The sequence below is a fragment of the Pan troglodytes genome, chromosome 5 (assembly GCF_028858775.2).
Source record: "Pan troglodytes isolate AG18354 chromosome 5, NHGRI_mPanTro3-v2.0_pri, whole genome shotgun sequence".
NCBI classification, from domain to species: domain Eukaryota; kingdom Metazoa; phylum Chordata; class Mammalia; order Primates; family Hominidae; genus Pan; species Pan troglodytes.
This window is the reverse complement of record NC_072403.2, coordinates 133,311,393-133,331,142: the sequence shown is the minus strand read 5'-3', so window position 1 is coordinate 133,331,142 and position 19,750 is coordinate 133,311,393. Positions and strand designations below refer to the sequence as shown.

General features: G+C 40.3%; 1 protein-coding gene, 1 non-coding gene and 1 pseudogene across 2 annotated transcripts; 1 reads left to right on the top strand and 2 right to left on the bottom strand.

The window, feature by feature from the left end:
- The first annotated feature begins 733 nt into the window (after positions 1-733).
- On the top strand, positions 734-874 carry LOC112209556 (U4 spliceosomal RNA). Its single transcript, XR_002944395.2, has one exon. It is a non-coding gene; the product is annotated as a U4 spliceosomal RNA (small nuclear RNA).
- A 4,238-nt stretch (positions 875-5,112) lies between these two features.
- GJA1 (gap junction protein alpha 1) lies at positions 5,113-19,254 on the bottom strand. Its single transcript, XM_001164338.4, has 2 exons — positions 19,017-19,254; positions 5,113-8,012 (listed from the first exon to the last, which is right to left on the bottom strand). Exon 2 carries the CDS (start codon positions 7,994-7,996, stop codon positions 6,848-6,850), a length of 1,149 nt encoding a protein of 382 aa, XP_001164338.3. The 5' UTR covers positions 7,997-8,012; positions 19,017-19,254; the 3' UTR covers positions 5,113-6,847.
- LOC112209551 (small nucleolar RNA U3) lies at positions 11,155-11,231 on the bottom strand (annotated as a pseudogene).
- Positions 19,255-19,750: the final 496 nt, after the last annotated feature.

The following is a 19,750-nucleotide window of genomic DNA, read 5'->3' as shown; positions in this document are numbered from 1 at the left end:
AAAATTACAAATTATAAGGTATTTCAAATATACAGAACATAATGTAACAGGCAAACATCTGTGGTAGTTTTAACTTACATTTAACTATAGATGACAGGATGCTGGATGTAGTTACATTTAATTTCCAGATTGCTTCAGTCTCGCTGAAATTTGAAACTCATGTATGCAAGGTGGTTCCCCTCAAAGATTTTTAAATTACCTGCCCCCCAAAAGGGAGTCATTGACAAGCTTTTGAAAAATATAGAAAATTGTCCCAGAAGAATCACTGTCTTTAATCAGGTGTCTGCTGGTGTCTATCTTTGAATAGGTCCTATAGTGAGTAGCTTGGATGATTAGCATTTAATATGCTAGAGAATTATTAAGTCCATTTAATTCTAGTTGCTCTAAATTGAGGGAAACTTGAAATTGAGCCACAACTACATCAAAGTCTTCCAAGGCAATGGCCAATTTAGGTTCTGAGACTCTGGTGAGAGTTAAAGCTTTAAGTTCTGTGTTAACAAATCTCAGTATTTTACGCTTACCCACTAGAGTTCTTTGAGTTAGCCTCAGTTGCAGCCATTTTCTGACAATTTGACCTGAAAGTTAAATTCTTGTAGGGAAGGGTTTCTAAATTAGTTAACTGTGTTTAGGATTAATAAATATTCCTGAAAATCTGAAATGTATAACTCTGAGTTTTTCAAAGCAGGAAGCAATCTTACACTTCTCTGTATTTGCTTTTAAAATAAAATACCCAAGCTTTGCACAGTGGCATGATCATAGTCAATGAGGTTTATCCAGGGTGCGATTACTGCTAATTGAAAATTTTTCTCAATACTCCACCATGACGACCAGAAATATAGTTGGCATTGACAATTTTTCACAGTCTCTGCAGAGGCTGAACAAAAAAATAAATAAAAAATAAAAATAAAATTGGTCTGATAGGGTCACTCACACCTGTAATCCCAGCACATTGGAATGTCAAGGTGGGAGATCGCTGGAGGCCAGAGTTGGAGACCAGCCCGGGCAACCAAGGAAGACTCAGCCTCTACAGAAAAGAAAATTAAAAATTACCACTGGAGTGCATTGGTGCCACCTGCTCAGTAATCCCATCTACTCAGGAGGCTGACTCAGGACGATCCCTTGAGTCCAGGAGTTCGAGGCTACAGTGAGCTGTGATAGCACCTTAGCTGTGATTGCACTCCAGCCTGAGTGACAATGTGAGATCCAGTCTCTAAATAAAAAATAAAATAAAATAACACTTAGGGTTTCTGCTAATGTAGCCTCTAGAAACTATTTTACTGTCTTTGCTAATTCTGATGAACTGTTTTGTAAAGAGTAACCGACTGACAAAAGACTCCAGCATGAAAGCCAGATCAGGCTCCATTTTGTTCCATATGCATAGGGACAGATGACACATCGCATTCAATAAGACTTGGGCATAGGGTTTACCTTCTAAAGTGGGTGCCTCATGAGACTGTTTTTATATTTAACAGGAAAGTGTGTGGGCATTGAAATTACACTACACGTCATAACCCAAATAAGCATTTAGTCATTGCAAGGAAACATCCGGAGACCAGAAGAAATAATCCGAATTAAAATTTCAACACTTTTGAAGACCAGGAAACTAATGCATAATTTCCCTCCTTAATGTTAAAAGAAATTAGCTTTCTTCTCTACACAATAGTCTTCTTTTTTCTGGTCTTCTTGAAGCAGTGTTTCTGTGGTATTTCTTCCACGTCTCCTCTTCAGTTCTGAAAATTGCAGCTGCCAATTCTGACATGCCAAGGGCTAAGCTATATTTGCCCAACCAAGAAAAGGTAAAAACAGAATCTTGGAGCCGGTAAAGATTAGAAACATTTTTCTACACTGTTGGTGTGCTGTTTATAAAAAGAACTCACTTTCAGACTTTAATAAGTCCCCAAACTTCATTATTTTGCTCTCCCTCCAAGTACAAAGCACAGATGTTTTGGCATGTTGGAATCCGAAGTTTGGAATTTTTAGAAGAGGCCGTGTGTGGGCAGGGAACTAGCACCCTAGGCAAATTGAGAGGTTCAGCTATTTTCATAAAACAAAGTAAAAAACCAGCTCTTGGCCTGGAAGTTTCTTTTTTCTTTCTTTCTTTCTTTTTTTTTTTTTTGAGACTGAGTCTCACTCTGTCACCCAGGCTGGAGTGCAGTGGTGTGTTCTCAGCTCACTGCAACATCTGCCTCCAGGGTTTAAGTGATTCTCATGTCTCGGCCTCCTGAGTAGCTGGGATCACAGGTGTGTGCCACCACGCCAGGCTAATTTTTGTATTTTTAGTAGAGATAGGGTTTTACTATGTTGGCCAGGATGGTCTCGAACTCCGGACCTCAAGTTATCCACCTGCCTCAGCCTCCCAAAGTTGCTGGGATGACAGGCATGAGTCAACACACCCGGCTCAAATTTTTTAAACTTAAAATTTTATGCAAAAACTGACTGTCAAATAAATATTTGCGGAATAAAACTGCATACCTTTCTAATACTTTTTAAACACAGTTCAATTTACTTTTTAGTAGGTAAAACCAGGCAGGCAGCCAATTAAGATAAGATGAAAAAAGGAAAATTTTTTTAAAACTGGAAGAATTTGTTGGGCGCGGCGGCTCACACCTGTAATCCTAGCATTTTGGGAGGCCAAGGCGGGCGGGTCACCTGTGATGGGGAGTTCGAGACCAGCCTGACCAACATGGAGAAACTCTGTCTCTACTAAAAATACAAAATTAGCCGGGTGTGGTGGCGGGCACCTGTATTCCCAGCTAATTGGGAGGCTGAGGCAGGAGAATCACTTGAACCCGGGAGGTGGAGGTTGCGGTGAGACAAGATTGTGCCATTGCACTCCAGCCTCAGCAACAAGAGTGAAACTCTGTCTCAAAAAAATAAAAAATAAAACTGGAAGAATTCACATTATAAGCTTCATGGGAGTGAAAGCTGTGGTCATTCTATGAATCCCCACTGCTTAACAAAGTGCCCGATACTTAGTTGATGTCTAAAATTTTTAACAGTGATTTCTGCTGAGAATTAGGACTTTTCTGGTGTGTATGTTGAGGTATAGAAAGAGGTGAGATACCTAACTCTCCATTGTAGATTGTAGTTCCTTAAGCTGTGTACATATATGATATGTATAATATATATATATGAGATGTACATAAAATATTTTAAAATGGTAAAGTCTTAAAGTTGGGAAATGTTTAGGATGACCTATATGACTATTTCTGAAAGATGAACTTGCTTTCCCTCCGCCATACACATGCATCAGAAATTTATTTTATACTTCTGCCCTACCACTTGTCTTATCATTTGTCCATCCACATCTTACCCTATATAAATACACACATACACTCAAATCATGTCTATTCCCCATATTAAATGCAAACATGCACAGACACATAGTGGGAGGTGAGTGCAGAGCATTTGCCTCTTCCATATAATTCTCAACCACTCAAGTAATAGTACATGAAGAAGTATTCACACTACCAATTATATCAAATTGACTGGGAAACTGGCTTTTAGATAATCCTCTGACTTTAAACAAATGACACAATCTTTTTTTCATCCAAAAACAAATTATAAAGGAGCAACTGAACTGAACTAAGCACCTTTTTTTTTTTGAGACGGAGTCTCGCTCTGTCGCCCAGGCTGGAGTGCAGTGGCGCGATCTTGGCTCACTGCAAGCTCCGCCTCCTGGTTTCACGCCATTCTCCTGCCTCAGCCTCCCAAGTAGCTGGGACAACAGGCATGTGCCACCACGCCCGGCTAATTTTTTTTTGTATTTTTAGTAGAGACAGGGTTTCACGGTGTTAGCCAGGATGGTCTCGATCTCCTGACCTCGTGATCCACCCGCCTCGGCCTCCCAAAGTGCTGGGATTACAGGCCTGAGCCACTGAGCCCGGCGTAGATTACTTCTAGATTACTGATATTTTCTGCTCCAGTAACTCACCAGTTTGCTTTGTGGTGGATAATAGATGTTAATGTAAATAATTTTAATAAGTCATAACAGAAAACATCCTTGAAGTGTGACTTCAAGTGTCAATATTTTATATTTTAAACTACAATATTATCAATTGCCCAGAATTGTTCTACTCCCTTTGAATGGTTGTTTTTCTTGGGTATCTTGAATTTTTTAAACCTTGTTTTCTGTATTTTTATAATATTGTGTACTGAAATTAAGATGAATTTTATTCTTTTGCTGCTTCTTGTAACTATACTCAAACTGACCCCATTATTATTCGTTTCTCCAGGCTTTCCAGCTTTAAAATTTCATCAAGATTTTGTGCTTACTCGTGTCATGTCTGATCTACTAAATTACTCAGTATTTCCTTTTTTTTTTCTTTAGACGGAGTTTTGTTCTTGTTGCCCATGCTGGAGTGCAATGGGGCGATCTCGGCTCACTGCAACCTCCGCCTCCCGAGTAGCTGGGATTACAGGCATATGCCACTATGCCCAGCTAATTTTGTATTTTTGGTAGAGACAGGGTTTCTCCATGTTGGTCAGGCTGGTCTGGAACTCCCAACATCTGGTGATCCACCCACCTCGGCCTCCCAAAGTGCTGGGATTACAGGCTCAATATTTCCTTATTTCAAACTCTATCACACATCCCATTAAAGATGTATTTCAAATTCAACACTTTATCTTCCTTTTGGTTCAATAAATATCCAAAAATGTTTACAATGTATGTTGCACTGAACAGAGCTAATGATAAATATTGTCCCTGAAAACATGACTGTTATTTGCTGAAGTTCTGATTACCAATAGAAGTGTGTTTAAATAATCTCAAATAGATGCCAAAAATGAGTTTTAAATATAGGCCAGGTGCGGTGGCTCACCCCTGTAATCCCAGCCCTTTGGGAGGCTGAGGTAGGCAGATCACAAGGTCAGCAGTTCCAGACCAGCCTGGCCAACATGGTGAAACCCCATCTCTACTAAAAATACAAAAATTAGCCAGGTGTGGTGGTGGTGCCTGTAATCCCAGCTATTCGGGAGGGTGAGGCAGGAGAATTGCTTGAACCCGGAGACAAGGGTTGCAGTGAGACGAGATCGCGCCACTGCACTCCAGCCTGGGTGACAGAGCAAGACTCCATCTCGGCAGGGGAAACAAATCACACGGAATATAGAGGCTATGTTTATACTAAATTAAAACTTTATTGAATAAAGAACACTCTCCAGAACACATGATCTGATGGACTAGGTCTACATTACATGCAATGAAGCTGAACATGACCGTAGTTTAACATGGAATGTCAAACAAATTAGTAATTTTCATTGTACAAAACTGTTTATGTAGCTGACATGCATGCAAGAAGAAAAGTGTCATACTCAGCATTTTCACCAATCTTCTGTGATGAGTTTTAAAAAAGGCATTTGGAGAAACTGGTAGATGTCTTCAACATATAGTTCAAATAAATTAGTTGTATGTGTACTACTGAAACCTCTTTCAACCTCTCTTGCATTCCAAATAAAATCTTAGTGCAAACATCAAAGTTGCTGGTCACTCCAAAAGACTGTTAAACTCATAATAGAATACAAGTTCTGAATTACTGTGTATTAAGTAGGAAAACCCAAGAATACCAGTTACTGCAAAATTCATTTAGGCACATTTAATAGTCCACTCTAAGCATTTTTTCTAAGTCTCTCACATTAATGACTAAAGCCTGTTTACAGTACTAAAATTCTATCATTCAAGCATCAATGATTACATTTCAGAAAAAGGAAATTCATTTCAGTAATAGCATTACTGCTATATCCTTAAGAAAAGGAGAGAAAATAAAGAATCATAATTAACAAAACCAGTATCCATAATAGGATACACGGGGAAAAACATTTTAGGAGAAAAAAAAAGTGTGCTTTACTTGCCACAGCAGGAATTATATAATGTAAACACCATATTGGCCCACACCACAAAAATCCATGAGAAAGGTTCAAATTTGAACACCGTATGTGCATTATTTTCAAATCTGTGTTTGTGAGTTTATACTGTATCTGCTTGTACCAATACATGACAAACAAAACAAACTCTTCCACACACATACAAGTGATTGTTAAATATTAAGCATGGCTTGATTCCCTGACTTTAGCTCAAAAAAAGAAAAATGTTAAGTGACATCCCAACTGTCTTAAAAATGTTTACAGAAACCATTAAATGAATGTGAGTAGTAGCTGAGGAATGATGAAAAAGTGATGGTAATGATATTGTGCAAGTGGATGGAAAAAGAATATACATATTTGCAAATGCATGGAAAATCTTATTCTGTGGGCCTTGTCTGAATTTTAAACTGATACCAAGAATAAAAAAATATAGTAGCACAAGTCCATTGACACCTGGAGGGTCAGGCCTAGAAAGCTTACCTTCAAAGTGCAAATTTTAACAATGGAATGTTTTAGCAGGGACTTAAGGACAATCCTCTGTCTTTTTCTTGTTGAAAAGACCTAAGATGTTCAGGAAGTATTTATTCCTGGCCAGAATTATTTCAGTTTCTTGGTAAAACAAAAATATTTAGCCACAATTACCACCCACTCATTCACATACACAGAACCATTCTTAGGGGTGTTTGCGGGGAGAAAAAGCCCTTATCTATGTATCACCTAATGGAACTCTTATTTATAATCTAAGTTCTTTGAATCCACTACTTTAAATACCAACATGCACCTCTCTTATCCCCTCCCTCTCCACCCATCTACCCCATACACCCCCAGTGAACCTAGGTATTCTAATGTCTTTGTGTTTTCTAAGCCTCATGAATAAGGCTGTTGAGTACCACCTCCACCGGATCAAAATTAACACCTGGTGCACTTTCTACAGCACCTTTTTTCTTCTCCACAATTGAGTGGAATCTTGATGCTTTCAAGCCTGTATCTAGATCTCCAGGTCATCAGGCCGAGGTCTGCTGCTGGCACGACTGCTGGCTCTGCTTGAAGGTCGCTGGTCCACAATGGCTAGTGGCTGTAATTCATGTCCAGCAGCTAGTTTTTTAGAATTCTGGTTATCATCGGGGAAATCAAAAGGCTGTGCATGGGAGTTAGAGATGGTGCTTCCCGCCTGCCCCATTCGATTTTGTTCTGCACTGTAATTAGCCCAGTTTTGCTCACTTGCTTGCTTGTTGTAATTGCGGCAAGAAGAATTGTTTCTGTCGCCAGTAACCAGCTTGTACCCAGGAGGAGACATAGGTGAGAGGGGAGCGGTTGGTGAGGAGCAGCCATTGAAATAAGCATATTTTTGAGACCCACAGTCTTTGGCAGGGCTCAGCGTGCCACTGGTCGCATGGTAAGGGTCGCTCTTTCCCTTAACCCGATCCTTAACGCCCTTGAAGAAAACATAGAAGAGTTCAATGATATTCAAGGCCAGGGACACCAAGGACACCACCAGCATGAAGATGATGAAGATGGTTTTCTCTGTGGGGCGAGAGAGGAAACAGTCCACCTGATGTGGGCAGGGATCTCTTTTGCAAGTGTAAACAGCACTCAAGCTGAATCCATAGATGTACCACTGGATCAGCAAGAAGGCCACCTCAAAGATAGACTTGAAGAGGATACTGATGATGTAGGTTCGCAGCAACCCCCCTCGCATTTTCACCTTACCATGCTCTTCAATACCGTACTTGAACTTCTTTATCTCAATCTGCTTCAAGTGCATGTCCACATTGACACCATCAGTTTGGGCAACCTTGAGTTCTTCCTCTTTCTTGTTCAGTTTCTCTTCCTTTCGCATCACATAGAACACATGAGCCAGGTACAAGAGTGTGGGTACAGACACAAATATGATCTGCAGGACCCAGAAGCGCACATGAGAGATTGGGAAAGACTTGTCATAGCAGACGTTTTCACAACCAGGTTGCTGAGTGTTACAACGAAAGGCAGACTGCTCATCTCCCCAGGCTGACTCAACCGCTGTCCCCAGCAGCAGGATTCGGAAAATGAAAAGTACTGACAGCCACACCTTCCCTCCAGCAGTTGAGTAGGCTTGAACCTTGTCAAGGAGCTTGCCTAAGGCGCTCCAGTCACCCATGTTGCCTGGGCACCACCTGAAAGAAACAAAGAGACAATTCAAGGATCACAGATTGCAAATTACTAGTTTAACATTTAGTACCTTTCAGGTGATAGTCAAAATACTACCAACGGTTTCACGTATTTCTAACATTCTTTCACAAAAAACCAAGTGCAAACTCTTCCTGTCCCATTTTTGCCAACGAAGAAAAGATCTAACAAGTGTTTTGTTTTGTTTGTTGAGACAAAGTAAGTCTTAGAAGCAACAGATGATGAGTTGCAGTCTTTAACCTGGGAAGATGTATTGCTTGCTCAACCACTGCCTTGCTGTGTGACTTGAGAAGCCACCTGTGCTAAGCCTCTGCTCCTTTTATTTGTCTGATAAATGAGGACAGTTTTTGCCTGGTAGGTCTGTGTTTGCTAAGCAAAATCCTGATGTGTGTTATTCAAAGCATAGGTATCAAGAATCCAGGTAAGAATACCTATAAACACACATCCATAACCTTCTTTCCAAAACTTTAATGCTATTATATATCATTTTATTACTAATTTCACTCTGAAAGATTTTTTTTTTTAAGATGGTGTTTCCCTCTTGTTGCCCAGGCTGGAGTGCAATGGCACAATCTCAGCTCACCACAACTTCCACCTCTTAGGTTCCAGCGATTCTCCTGCCTCAGCCTCCTAAGTAGCTGGGATTACAGGCATGTGCCATCACGCCTGGCTGATTTTGTATTTTTAGTAGAGATGAGGTTTCTCCATATTGCTCAGGCTGGTCTCGAACTCCTGACCTCAGGTGATCCACCTACCTCAGCCTCCCAAAGTGCTGGGATTACAGGTGTGAGCCACCACGCCTGGCCTCTGGAAGATTTTTCAATGGTATATCAAGTGTAATTTGTGCATACCCTGTATTGTTGTCATTTACACTTTTCTGTTTCTTTTTTTAGAGACAGGATTTCACTATGTTGCCCAGGCTCCTGGGCTCAAGCAATCCTCCTGCCTTAGCCTCCCAAGCAATGGTGACTATTTTTTTCTTAAGCAGTGACTTATGCAGCTCAGAAGTCAGCCTTCTGTCCAGAGAAAAAGTAGGCTGTGTGGAAATATACTCTTTTGCTACAACGTGTCATTATATGTAGTAACCTACTTTGAAAAACAAAGACTAAATACACATCACACTTCATGTAAAAAGTTCATTTTGTCTCAATACTACTTACAGCCTTATTTAAAAACAAACAAACAAAACCTACTTCAGGGTGTTTTCTCCAGCCAGAAAAGATTGGTTTTCATCTTTTCATTGTTATATACTTTAAAGTTCCCTTACTGGGCTTTGGACCCTCAGGCTATACATCACATTTAACTTCTTATCAATATCTAGCTATCTAAAGTCTACGCCTTCTCCATTACTGAGGATAAGAAAAAGATCTGGCCAGGCGTGGTGGCTCACGCCTATAATGCACTCACGCCTATAAGCACTTTGGGAGGCGGGTGGATCATGAGGTCAGGAGATTCAGACCATCCTGGCTAACATGGTGAAACCCCGTCTCTACAAAAAATACAAGAAATTAGCCAGATGTGGTGGTGGGAGCCTGTAGTCCCAGCTACTCGGGAGGCTAAGGCAAGAGAATCGCTTGAATCCGGGAGGCGGAGCTTGCAGAGATCACGCCACTGCACTCCAGCCTGGGTGACAAAGAGAGACTCCGTCTCAATAAAAAGATGTAAGTCAGTAGAAACCAACAAGAATCCCCAAAGTTGTCTAGTTCAATTTATGCTTCTAATTGCCGATTATCCATTTAGCTGATAAAAATTGAGGTTCTCAGAGGTTCTCAGGGTATAGGAAATATTTAGCTATAGGCAGAGCCAGAAGAAGATTCACAATCCCCAGGCAAGTCTTTTCAATGCCTCACATTGGTTTTAAAAGTACAGTAAGGCTGCGCTAAAGCTAGAAATGTTTCCAGGCTTTGATATATACAACCTTAGCCAGGGCTGAAAGCTGGGAAGAAGTGAGTAACATGATGTGGCAGGCATAGGGAATATAGGCTAATTTTCAGCAGATAGTAGTAATTGGAGGGTTTAGAAAAGGACAAATTAGTCAAAGATTGTTTAATAATTAAAAACAAGCAAAGCTAAAACTTTGCAGGAGCTTAGTAATGAATTCTAAATAGAGTATCTAAAGGTAGGATTATTTAGGCTTCTTAGAAATATGTTCAGTATCTGAATATAAAGGAGTTTCTCTTCTGGTGTTGAACTATTGAGCTGTATCTCCTTGTAGGAAGTAAATGAAATCCAGGGGAGTCTTCTTCCTCAGTAAGCAACATTACATTTCTGTCTAATGACTGCATCTCCCGGCCATAGAGAACAAGAAAAAATGAAATGGGCACCTGACCTGGGATTTCCTGGACCGAACAAAGAAGAGATGGCTGAGCCATAAAGCTAAACTATGCACCAGCTAGATGGTACCACGGTATCATGGGTACATTTGATGACAGCCCAGGGACTGGTGCCAAAGAACGCTGAGTAAGAGTGGGAGGTGGGTGTGAAGGCCACAGAAATAACACTCCCCCAGTGGTCATAAAAAAGGGAGCTTCCCTTTTACTTAGGAAGGGTCATTTTAGATTCTGAAGTGACAAGTTAGAAAGTGAAATTGATGTATGAAAACAGCATCAATTTAAAACAGCAGTCAAATAAGAACAAAGGCTTGAAAGGCTGACAAAGACAGTTGAAGAGCCAAGGAAAGGCTTGAAGTGAGGGAGTAATTTAGCCGTGATGGACAGTTTGATGGTGAGAGAATGTGAAAGAAAAAAAACCCCTACAATTTAGCAGAAAATACTAGACTGGAAATGAAGAAGTATAGTCCATGAGGGTCAGACAAACAGAATCTTTGGAGCTATATCAATAGACAGTTTCTATGTGATGATGTGTAAAACTGGCCCTAATTCTGTTTGTAAAAAATTACAGTATTTTGCCAGTGTCATCTGCTTTTGCTCACATATTTCAATTGCTAGGGGAAAAATAACAAAAACAATCAAGTATAACAAGATAAACTGTTTGCATACATCTCATCACATTCATGCAATGATAGAGCTGAAGACAAACCTATCATATCTAGAAATATGACCAGGCACAACAGAAGTTATTTTAGCTAGGATTTCATCATTACTCAAAGTAAAATATGATTGTGTAGATGCTTATAGTAATTCATCACTAAGTTTATTTACATTCTAGTAACAAACTATAGAAATGATCCCTGAAAGTATAGTCTTTATTTACATTCTATAAAAAAATTCATATGATACATGACTTTCATATAATTTTGAGATTCTACAAAAACACTCCACAGTTCCATAGTATGTGAACTAAGTCATCAGACAGCTCTTCATTAGTTCTTTTTTAATACTCTAGTAACTTAATTGCAAAGTTGTCTTTTCTTTAAGCACCCATGCAGTTGTCATTTGCATTAATGAGTTATACTCTTTCATCTTAATAAGATATGAATTATCGAATTGGACACCGAGTATCCTGTAACATGTAGCTACCTGTCGATCACCACTATCATAGATACCATCAAATAATGTTTAATGTGACAGCTGCCCAAAAACAGGTAACAAAAATTGTTCCCTTTTTTTTGGTAGTTGCTCACTTTGCCATGAATCAAATTTTGGCAACTGGTTGTTCCTCCCTGCTGCACCTTCCCAAACTGGTTTAATATCTTCATTTTTCCAAGTCTTGTATGGTAAGTTAATATCCTCTTATAATAAAAGGGCAGAATCCCTGGCATTGATCTACAGACTATAAACTGCACTTTTATTCAGCAGGGGGAAACAGGTATATTTCTTATTTGATACGTGAGAAGACCAATGCAGCTGGACATATCACATATATTCATGCCTTCACCTCTAGGATACTGAGTTGGTGCTTTATATGTAGACCAAGGTCTGTCTAAGAGGAGTTGTGCAAAGTTCTTGTTAAGAGCAGAGTCTTAGCAGCTGGACCACGCTTTTTGCCATCTATGCACCATGTTAGATTACATTTCCATTGCTCTTCATGGCCCCCTAGACTGGATGGATGCCCAAAGCTACAGGCACTAAGTGTGACCAGCCTGAGGCCCCTCTGGCCCCTTTCCTGAACTGCATCACAGTCACTTGGCAGCATTTGTTAAAAACATACATTCCTGGTCTTCACCAGTCTGAATGAATCTGAATTTCTGGAGGTGGGGCCTAGGAAGTAAGGTTTTTTTGGTGTTTGTTACAATTCTTGACATTTCTGGCCCTTTCTTGTTCAAAATATTTAGGAGTGGGAGAAATGTCAGGAAAGCAGAAGGAACAATCTAAAAAATCCAAGGGGCTGAGTACCAGGAGCAGCAGCTCTCTGGGCACCCGGCATTGAGGTCAGCCTTGGCTCCACAGCCCCTTGTCACTCCTTACATCTCCATCTGCAGCTCCCTGAGAGCAGAAGAACTGAAACGCTTTAATTCAAATGAGATCTCTTAAAAATAAAGCTTTGATTTTAAATTACATTTGACTATGCCTTTTGCTAGAGCATGTGCCGAAGTTGCAGTCAAGTCTTTCCATGCCATTAATATAGTAATAGTTGTTAGAATTAAGTATTTTACTATCGACTTTAAATATTTTTCTCAAGAAGAGACAAATGTAATGAGTTGAGAATGGAGACTTAAATAAAGGTAAATAGGATTATTGAAAACTAAAGTGAAATTTGATATCCAGCATCTTTTTATGATTGAAAGAAAAGAGAAGGTGAAGGTCTTTAATATCTGAAAGAATAAAATCAGAGTCTAAACCTATGTAAGGAAATGTCTATGAAGTTCCCGATAAAATCATTTAATGGATATTTTGGGAGGAAAGGGAAATCATGTGTGTGTCTAATGTACTAACACCCAAAAATATTCATGCCCAAAAACTCAAATGCAAACCCTTGTAATGTTTTCTTTCACTTTTATAATAACCTCTGCCCCTCCAGTAAATGTCATTGAGTGAACTCAGTTGTCTATTCCTCCACACTTAAAACAGCCACCCTTAGCTTGATCTCAGCCATCAACAGTTTGCTAGGTTTCATGTCATTAGCCTGGTCACCTACTTGCCAACCTATACTCCGAGTAATCAGTCAATCTTGAGAAAACAAACCAACAATCAGCTTGGTTTGATGAGCTCTGCTCCATCCACGCAGCTCACATCCTCACTTGTTGCAGGTCTCACCTCATCAGCCAACTTTCCTGACCACCAAATATGAAATAGCAACATCCTTTCCCCAGTCCTGTCATTTCCTATTCCCTTTGCCCTGGTTTTTAAAAAATTATTATTTTAATAGACTTTCTCTCTACTTGATATAGTAAATATTTGCCTGATTACTATGTACCTCCTTCCATGAGAAGGATTTATTATTTGCCTTCCTTAACCGGAATGTGAACAATACGAGGGAGTTTGCTTTGTTCACTGCTGTATCCCCAGTGCTTAAAAGAGTAAGAGATGTGGCTCACACCTGTAATTCCAGCACTTCGGGAGGCCGAGGTGGGAGGATCATCTGAGGTCAAGAGTTTGAGATCAGCCTGGCCAACATAGTGAAATCCCATCTCTACTAAAAACACAAAAAAGTAGACCGGGTGCGGTGGCTCAAGCCTGTAGTCCCAGCACTTTGGGAGGCCGAGGCGGGCGGATCACGAGGTTAGGAGATAGAGACCATCCTGGCTAACACGGTGAAACCCCGTCTCTACTAAAAATAAAAAAAATACAAAAAAATTAGCCGGGCGTGGTGGCGGGCACCTGTAGTCCCAGCTACTCGGGAGGCTGAGGCAGGAGAATGGCGTGAACCCGGGAGGCGGAGCTTGCAGTGAGCCGGGATCGCGCCACTGCACTGCAGCCTGGGCGACAGAGCGAGACTCCGTCTCAAAGAAAAAAAACGACCAAAAAAAAAAAAAAAAAAAAGTAGCCAGGCGTGGTGGCCGGTGCCTGTAATCCCAGCTACTCTGGAGGCTGAGGCAGGAGAATTGCTTGAACCCCAGAGGCGGAGGCTGCAGTGAGCAGAGATCACACCACTGCACTCCAACCTGGGTGACAGAGTGAAACTCCGTCTCAAAGAAAAGAAAAGAAAAGAAAAGAATTAATTAATTGGGGTATAGCTACATGTTAAATGAATTAAATGGGGCTTCCACAAAAAATAGAAAGATACTGTGCAAAAAAAAAAAAAAGTTTTTGTTTGTTTTTTTCTGTCTCTTTGGGATTCTCTTAATTGTAGTTATATCTCAAATTTCTAAAGTTTCAAATTAATTAAAAAGGAAACTTCACAGTAAAAAAGTATTGTCATCATCTCATTCTCATACTGTTAAATTTTCAAGTGACAATTGCTGAAACAGAGAACTGTTTGTTGAAACAACATGCTTCAAATGATTCCTGAGCAGGCAAAAGAGCTAAATTAAGAAAAAAGGCTCTTTACAACCCCCACTGCTAAATTTGACAGGCTTAAAAAAAAAAAGAAAAAAGAAAAAAGGCTTTTTAACAAAGAGCTTCCTGAACTTGTTAAATGAGATCCTAATGAGGGTTAGGATTCTTGTAGAACTGCATCAGGTATCATGCTTGTACATTCAGTTCACTGTTAGGTTGTTGCAGGTTAAGATTTAAAACACAAAACAAAAAAAAAAAAAAGAAAAAACACAACTGTGTGGTTGTCCCCTAGTTCTACAATGTTCTAACTCCGATTGTACCACACAATTTTATTGTAGCCAAGGACACTATTACAAGAAGAAATAGCCTGTTTAAAATCGTGTTTATTTCAAGAATGATAAATATCGGGGAAGGCTAGGGCTCTGAAGGGGAAGAGCAGCAGTTGATATTAACCCTGGTTAATGTAACATCTTTACATTCTGAGTCTATGCAGGCACCAAAGTGATTAGAATCAAGTACCATGGAAAAGATTCCCAGTTCATCAGATAATACCCAACCTTTACTTCCTTATTTATACCTAGATGGCCTAACTATAGTGTATCAAACTTACTGTGTGTAAAAATCTATTTATAAAGAGTTGCACATTTGTGTAGGTATTTGATGTTGTGAACTGCTTATTTTGGGGGCAGAGGGGAGGACAACATAAAAACACCAACAAGCCTTCCTTCCCCAGCTCTTACCCCTCCTCATCACTGAACTTACATTAGCATCCACTTAATGAGATGAGATGGGGATTGAGGTGTGAGGAACTCCAACCAAAGAGAGGATGGTGCATCCCATAAAAGACAATCCTCTCCCTAGTTCAACAGCTACTACTCAATTCTCCCCCAAAACAAGTTTCTCAAGATCAATTTAGGGCTACCAGAGAGAAAATCCCAAGTCAGAAGCTGAGGCTAAAAGCCATGTTCTTCAATTGTGATGTAACTTAATATATATTTCTATCAGTCCTTGGCGTTTCCTCTGCCCCTACTCTTACTTCCACCTCCAAATTGACTATTTTTAGTGAATAGCCTTGTTAATTTATAATCATATAAAGACACCCTTAGGGCCCTCACAAGTGTATTGATTAAGATAGTCTATTTTTTTCAATGAGAATTTAATAAATAACTCATGCACGTGATGCTCTTAGTAACAGCTCAGTAAAGTTTGGTTCTTACTCTTTAGACGACCTTTAGATATAGCTCATTTGGTTTTAAATTTTTCATCTTTTCTTTAGCAAAACAGCAACTAAGAAATGATTGACAAACATACATTTTCTTTTAAAAATTTTTTTTTATAGAGGTGGGGTCTTGCTATGTTGCTCAGGCTGGTTTTAAACTCCTGGCCCCAAGCGATCCTCCCACCTCAGCCTCTCAAAGGGCTAGGATTACAGGCATGAGCCATCATGCCCAGCTGACGATAAACATATATTTTTCTTAAAATATTATTTTAAAAGCATAGGGAAATTGGAATGTGAAATTTATGAAATTGTATAAGCCACTGATGTATTTAAAAAAAAGAGCTAACCACAGTTTGAAAATAGGTAAAAGACAATCTGTACATACATAGTTAAAAGGTGACTTTAGATGGAGGATTTAGGCAATTATGCTAAGAATTTAAAAAATATATACATTAATCTCCCATGGAAGAGATGCTCTGGAGATTTTTTAAAACTTGAATTATCCATACGGAATATTACATTAATAATAAACACTAGATAATTACTTTTTCTCTCCAGAGTTGAACTGGTGTGTGCGGATAAGCTCCCACACATCTCTTCAAATAACTGAGAATCCTGAAGATAAGTCAGAACAACAGGAAAGGCGGAGTGGAAGGTATTAATCACTGGTGACTGTCCTATCATTCCCTTCCCTGCGGGTATCATATATAAAGGCTCAAACCAAGCTACACCCCTGGATGTAGAGGAAAGAAAAGAAAGAATGCACCCCGTGTTTTTCCCTCCTTCTCTATGTAGGAATTGGAAACATCTAAGTAACAAAGCAACCTTCAGTATCTGAAAGCACAGCCTTTTATCTGCCTCCTGCGGAGCATCTTTGCAACCATGTTTCCCAAGGAGGGTGTCAGCATTGTTGGTATCACAGTCGCCAAGGGTGAGGAACTCAGTGGCTGGGTTAAGAACCCTCAGAAGGCATTAGAAAAATGTGGAACATGTTTAAACAGTGAAGATAGTAGGAGCAAAGCACTACCACTGCATTTTCCCAGGTAACCAGTCTACCCTGACTTTGGGAAGTACAAAGCACCCCCACACTGGGGGAACAATGTTCTAATAATATAGAATCAACATCGCCAGGGTGGAATGGAATGTACTGCCTTTGCTTGGTATAATTTCCAGTCAATTCGGCCTACCCAGAAGTAATTAGTCTTCTCCCAAAACTGTTTTCTGTCTAACTGGCTTATTTCATTCCTGGCGCGGGGGGGAGGGGAGCGCTCGCTTAATGAAATCTCTGCATTACTAGACGCTTTAATTTCCAGTTATCCTTGCACAAAAGTAAACATTAGGCTTCCTCACAGGGACACTTTTCACCGAGTTCAAATGCGCCCGATTTTCGGAGGGCGATATTCAGTATCTTTCTTGTCGTTACTAACTGGGTCGGGGAAGCAAAAGAAATTCAACCGTCTTCCAAATAAAGCCACGCTTCTTTTTACAACATTGTGTGGCTCTCCCCTTCCCACCCCTACTTTGTACCTGGAGAGAAAGAGAAGCACGCCTTTTGGGAGCAAGGAGAGCTTATCGATGAGCGTTATCAGAAACCCCCAGCAAAGGCTGGCTGGGTCACTAAAGGGGCAGGGTGGGCGCAGCGCTGCTACGACCGTGAGGCGCGCGTCTCGGAAACAGGCTGACTTGCCCCGGACGCATCATCAGCTTCCCGAGGGTCTCTCCTCCCTGCCCTTTCCCCTTGAGCCGCCCCGCCTCGTTCTCGGGAAGTTTCAGGAACTTCCAGGGGAGTTGCAAGTGCAATTTAAGCACAATTCCCAAGGTATTCAGGTTTTCTTACCAACGCGGAGATAGTGGGATTCAGCAAGTTTAAGAGGAAAAAAAAAAAAAAAAAAAAAAAAGGGCTGGTGTGAGAGGGATGGGAAATTAGATTGACAACTTTAATTAAATCAACCATTTGTTCTTCTACCATTTGGCACCCAGCCCATCTCTCCTCCTATCCCTCCCACCCCGCACCCCGGGTTCCTTTGCAGTGACGAACTCGGACCTGAGCTCGATTTGACTTGTGAGGATTTGGGGGAAACGTCCCAAAACCGAGCTGGTTCGGGCAGCGAAGGCGCGGGAAGGATCCCGGCAGACGCTAAGATGGCAGGAGGCGCCCCGCGTCCGTCCGGCCCACGGCCTCCGCAAAGCTTTCATTTTTATTTGCTTTTCAGCATTCACTGGTGCAAATACTTCCACTGCAGGGTCACGTCAAGAATCTAAACTAATTATTTTAGTTTGTAGATTTACACAGAACAGAAAATCTTTACCGGGCACAAAAATGCATGGCTGCATTTCTGATGAACAGAATGGGTGTTACCAATAAAAGTATTTTAAAAATTGAACGCTTTTAAACAACGTATTAGCGTTATCTTTGCCCTAGGAGCTCCAACTCCAAAGAACTGCCCCAGAGTTCTGAATTCTGTTACAGGTTCGAGCAGAGGGAAGGTGCGGGGCGGCGGGTGTTGGCGGGGGGAGCTCCCAAAGCGCTGTTTAAGAAAGTTTTTTTCCTGCTCTTTCTAGGAGCTCCTGTTTTAGGAGACGGTTTTGGAAAAGCACCCTGGCATACACTCTTTTTTAAACGTCTGATCTCTAATGCTCTGTAACTAACCACCACCCATTCAAGAGATTTCATCTCCTAAACTGCCAACGTGGTCGAGTAAAAGCTGTCTCTCCTGGGGGTCTCAAATCTTTCCATAGCGGTTGCTAACACAAAGTAACAATTTACTGTTGATTTTTAAAGCATAATATTAATACTCTTGAATTTTATACCTTTTTGTTTAATGGGGAAAATTCTAGGAAGGAACCACGTGGAAGTCAAGTAACCACGATGTTTTAACAAAGCACTTTGTCACAAAAGAAGTTGGCTTTGCAAAGCTATAGAACATCAATCAAGATTTCCATATGAAAAAAGCACTTTATTCTATGAAGTGTAGAATACTATAGGAAGCACGCTAAGCAAATTTGCACTTTGATTTTTCCGATGTAGTCAGTCAAATCCCCCAACCCAGGCGCCTAACCGCCCCCCCCCCCCCGCCACCCAACAAATGATAGCACCTAGACTATTCCTGATTACAAAAAAAGACAAAAACAAAATAAAATGATACTCTAAAATGAAAAACCGAACATCCAGTAAACTAATCCTTTATTCTAATCGGAAAGGTTTGAACCTTTTCACCTGTTGCAATGTTAATAGAAACTTTTTTAACAGTCAAAATATATATTTGGTACAATAAATTTTAACTTTAAAACTATAGAAACACTTTCAAATCCATCAATCCATTTACAGTATCATAATTCAAAATTACATTTAACACATTTTAAAACTTTAGAAAAGTTTTACTTGTAGAAAAAGAAACTAATAGGTAACGTGTTCTCATTTTTTAAAAACTTACTCTTTTGCTTAAAAGTAGTGAAGTCACGCCAAGTGATTGAACTCCTTGGAGGATGAAGTAAAATGAAAAGGCAAGTTCAGGCACTCAGACCTGTCTATTTAAAGTTTAAAACTCCGCTGCTGTTTGGTACTTTCCTCACGCCTTCCCCCTAATGAAAGAAAAGTGCTGATACCTCGTAAAAGCTTTTTTGTAACTTGGAGCACAGAGCTTTTAAAAGTTTCAAGCCACTGACCCAACTGGGAGGAGGGGCTAGAAGAAAGGGGAGGGCAAAGGGAAAGGCTGGGAGGAGGTAGGGAGGAGGCTGGTAAATGTGGAAGGGCTGGGGGGAGAAGAGGCAAAGAGCAGCAGTGGGATCAGGATAAAGTTGTAGTTTAAATTTGCTGATGAGGAAAAATAAAAAAGCATTAGGGACATGAACGCCTCTACTTGGAGTTGCTCCTCACACATAAGAATCATTGATTACAGTGCTTGCTTCACCAGAAGACCGGGGATAATGGGGGGAAAAGGTGTATATTTTTATTACAACATTGTCTAAAATTTTTAAAGTAGCTTACAATAAATAAAAATGGTGGGGAAGCATATAACCAGTTCAAGCTTGTTTCACATTGACCAAGGTGTGTGAAGTTAGAGGTAGGTGTGAGTGACCTGTTTGATGATCTAATTCCCTTCCTTTAAATGTAAGCAAGGACAATTAACAAAGGGAATGGTGGAGATGGGAGAGAGACATTTCAAAA

Excerpts from the sequence above, each read along its gene's own strand:
- GJA1 (XM_001164338.4), bottom strand. The coding sequence starts at position 7,996 with ATGGGTGACTGGAGCGCCTTAGGCAAGCTCCTTGACAAGGTTCAAGCC.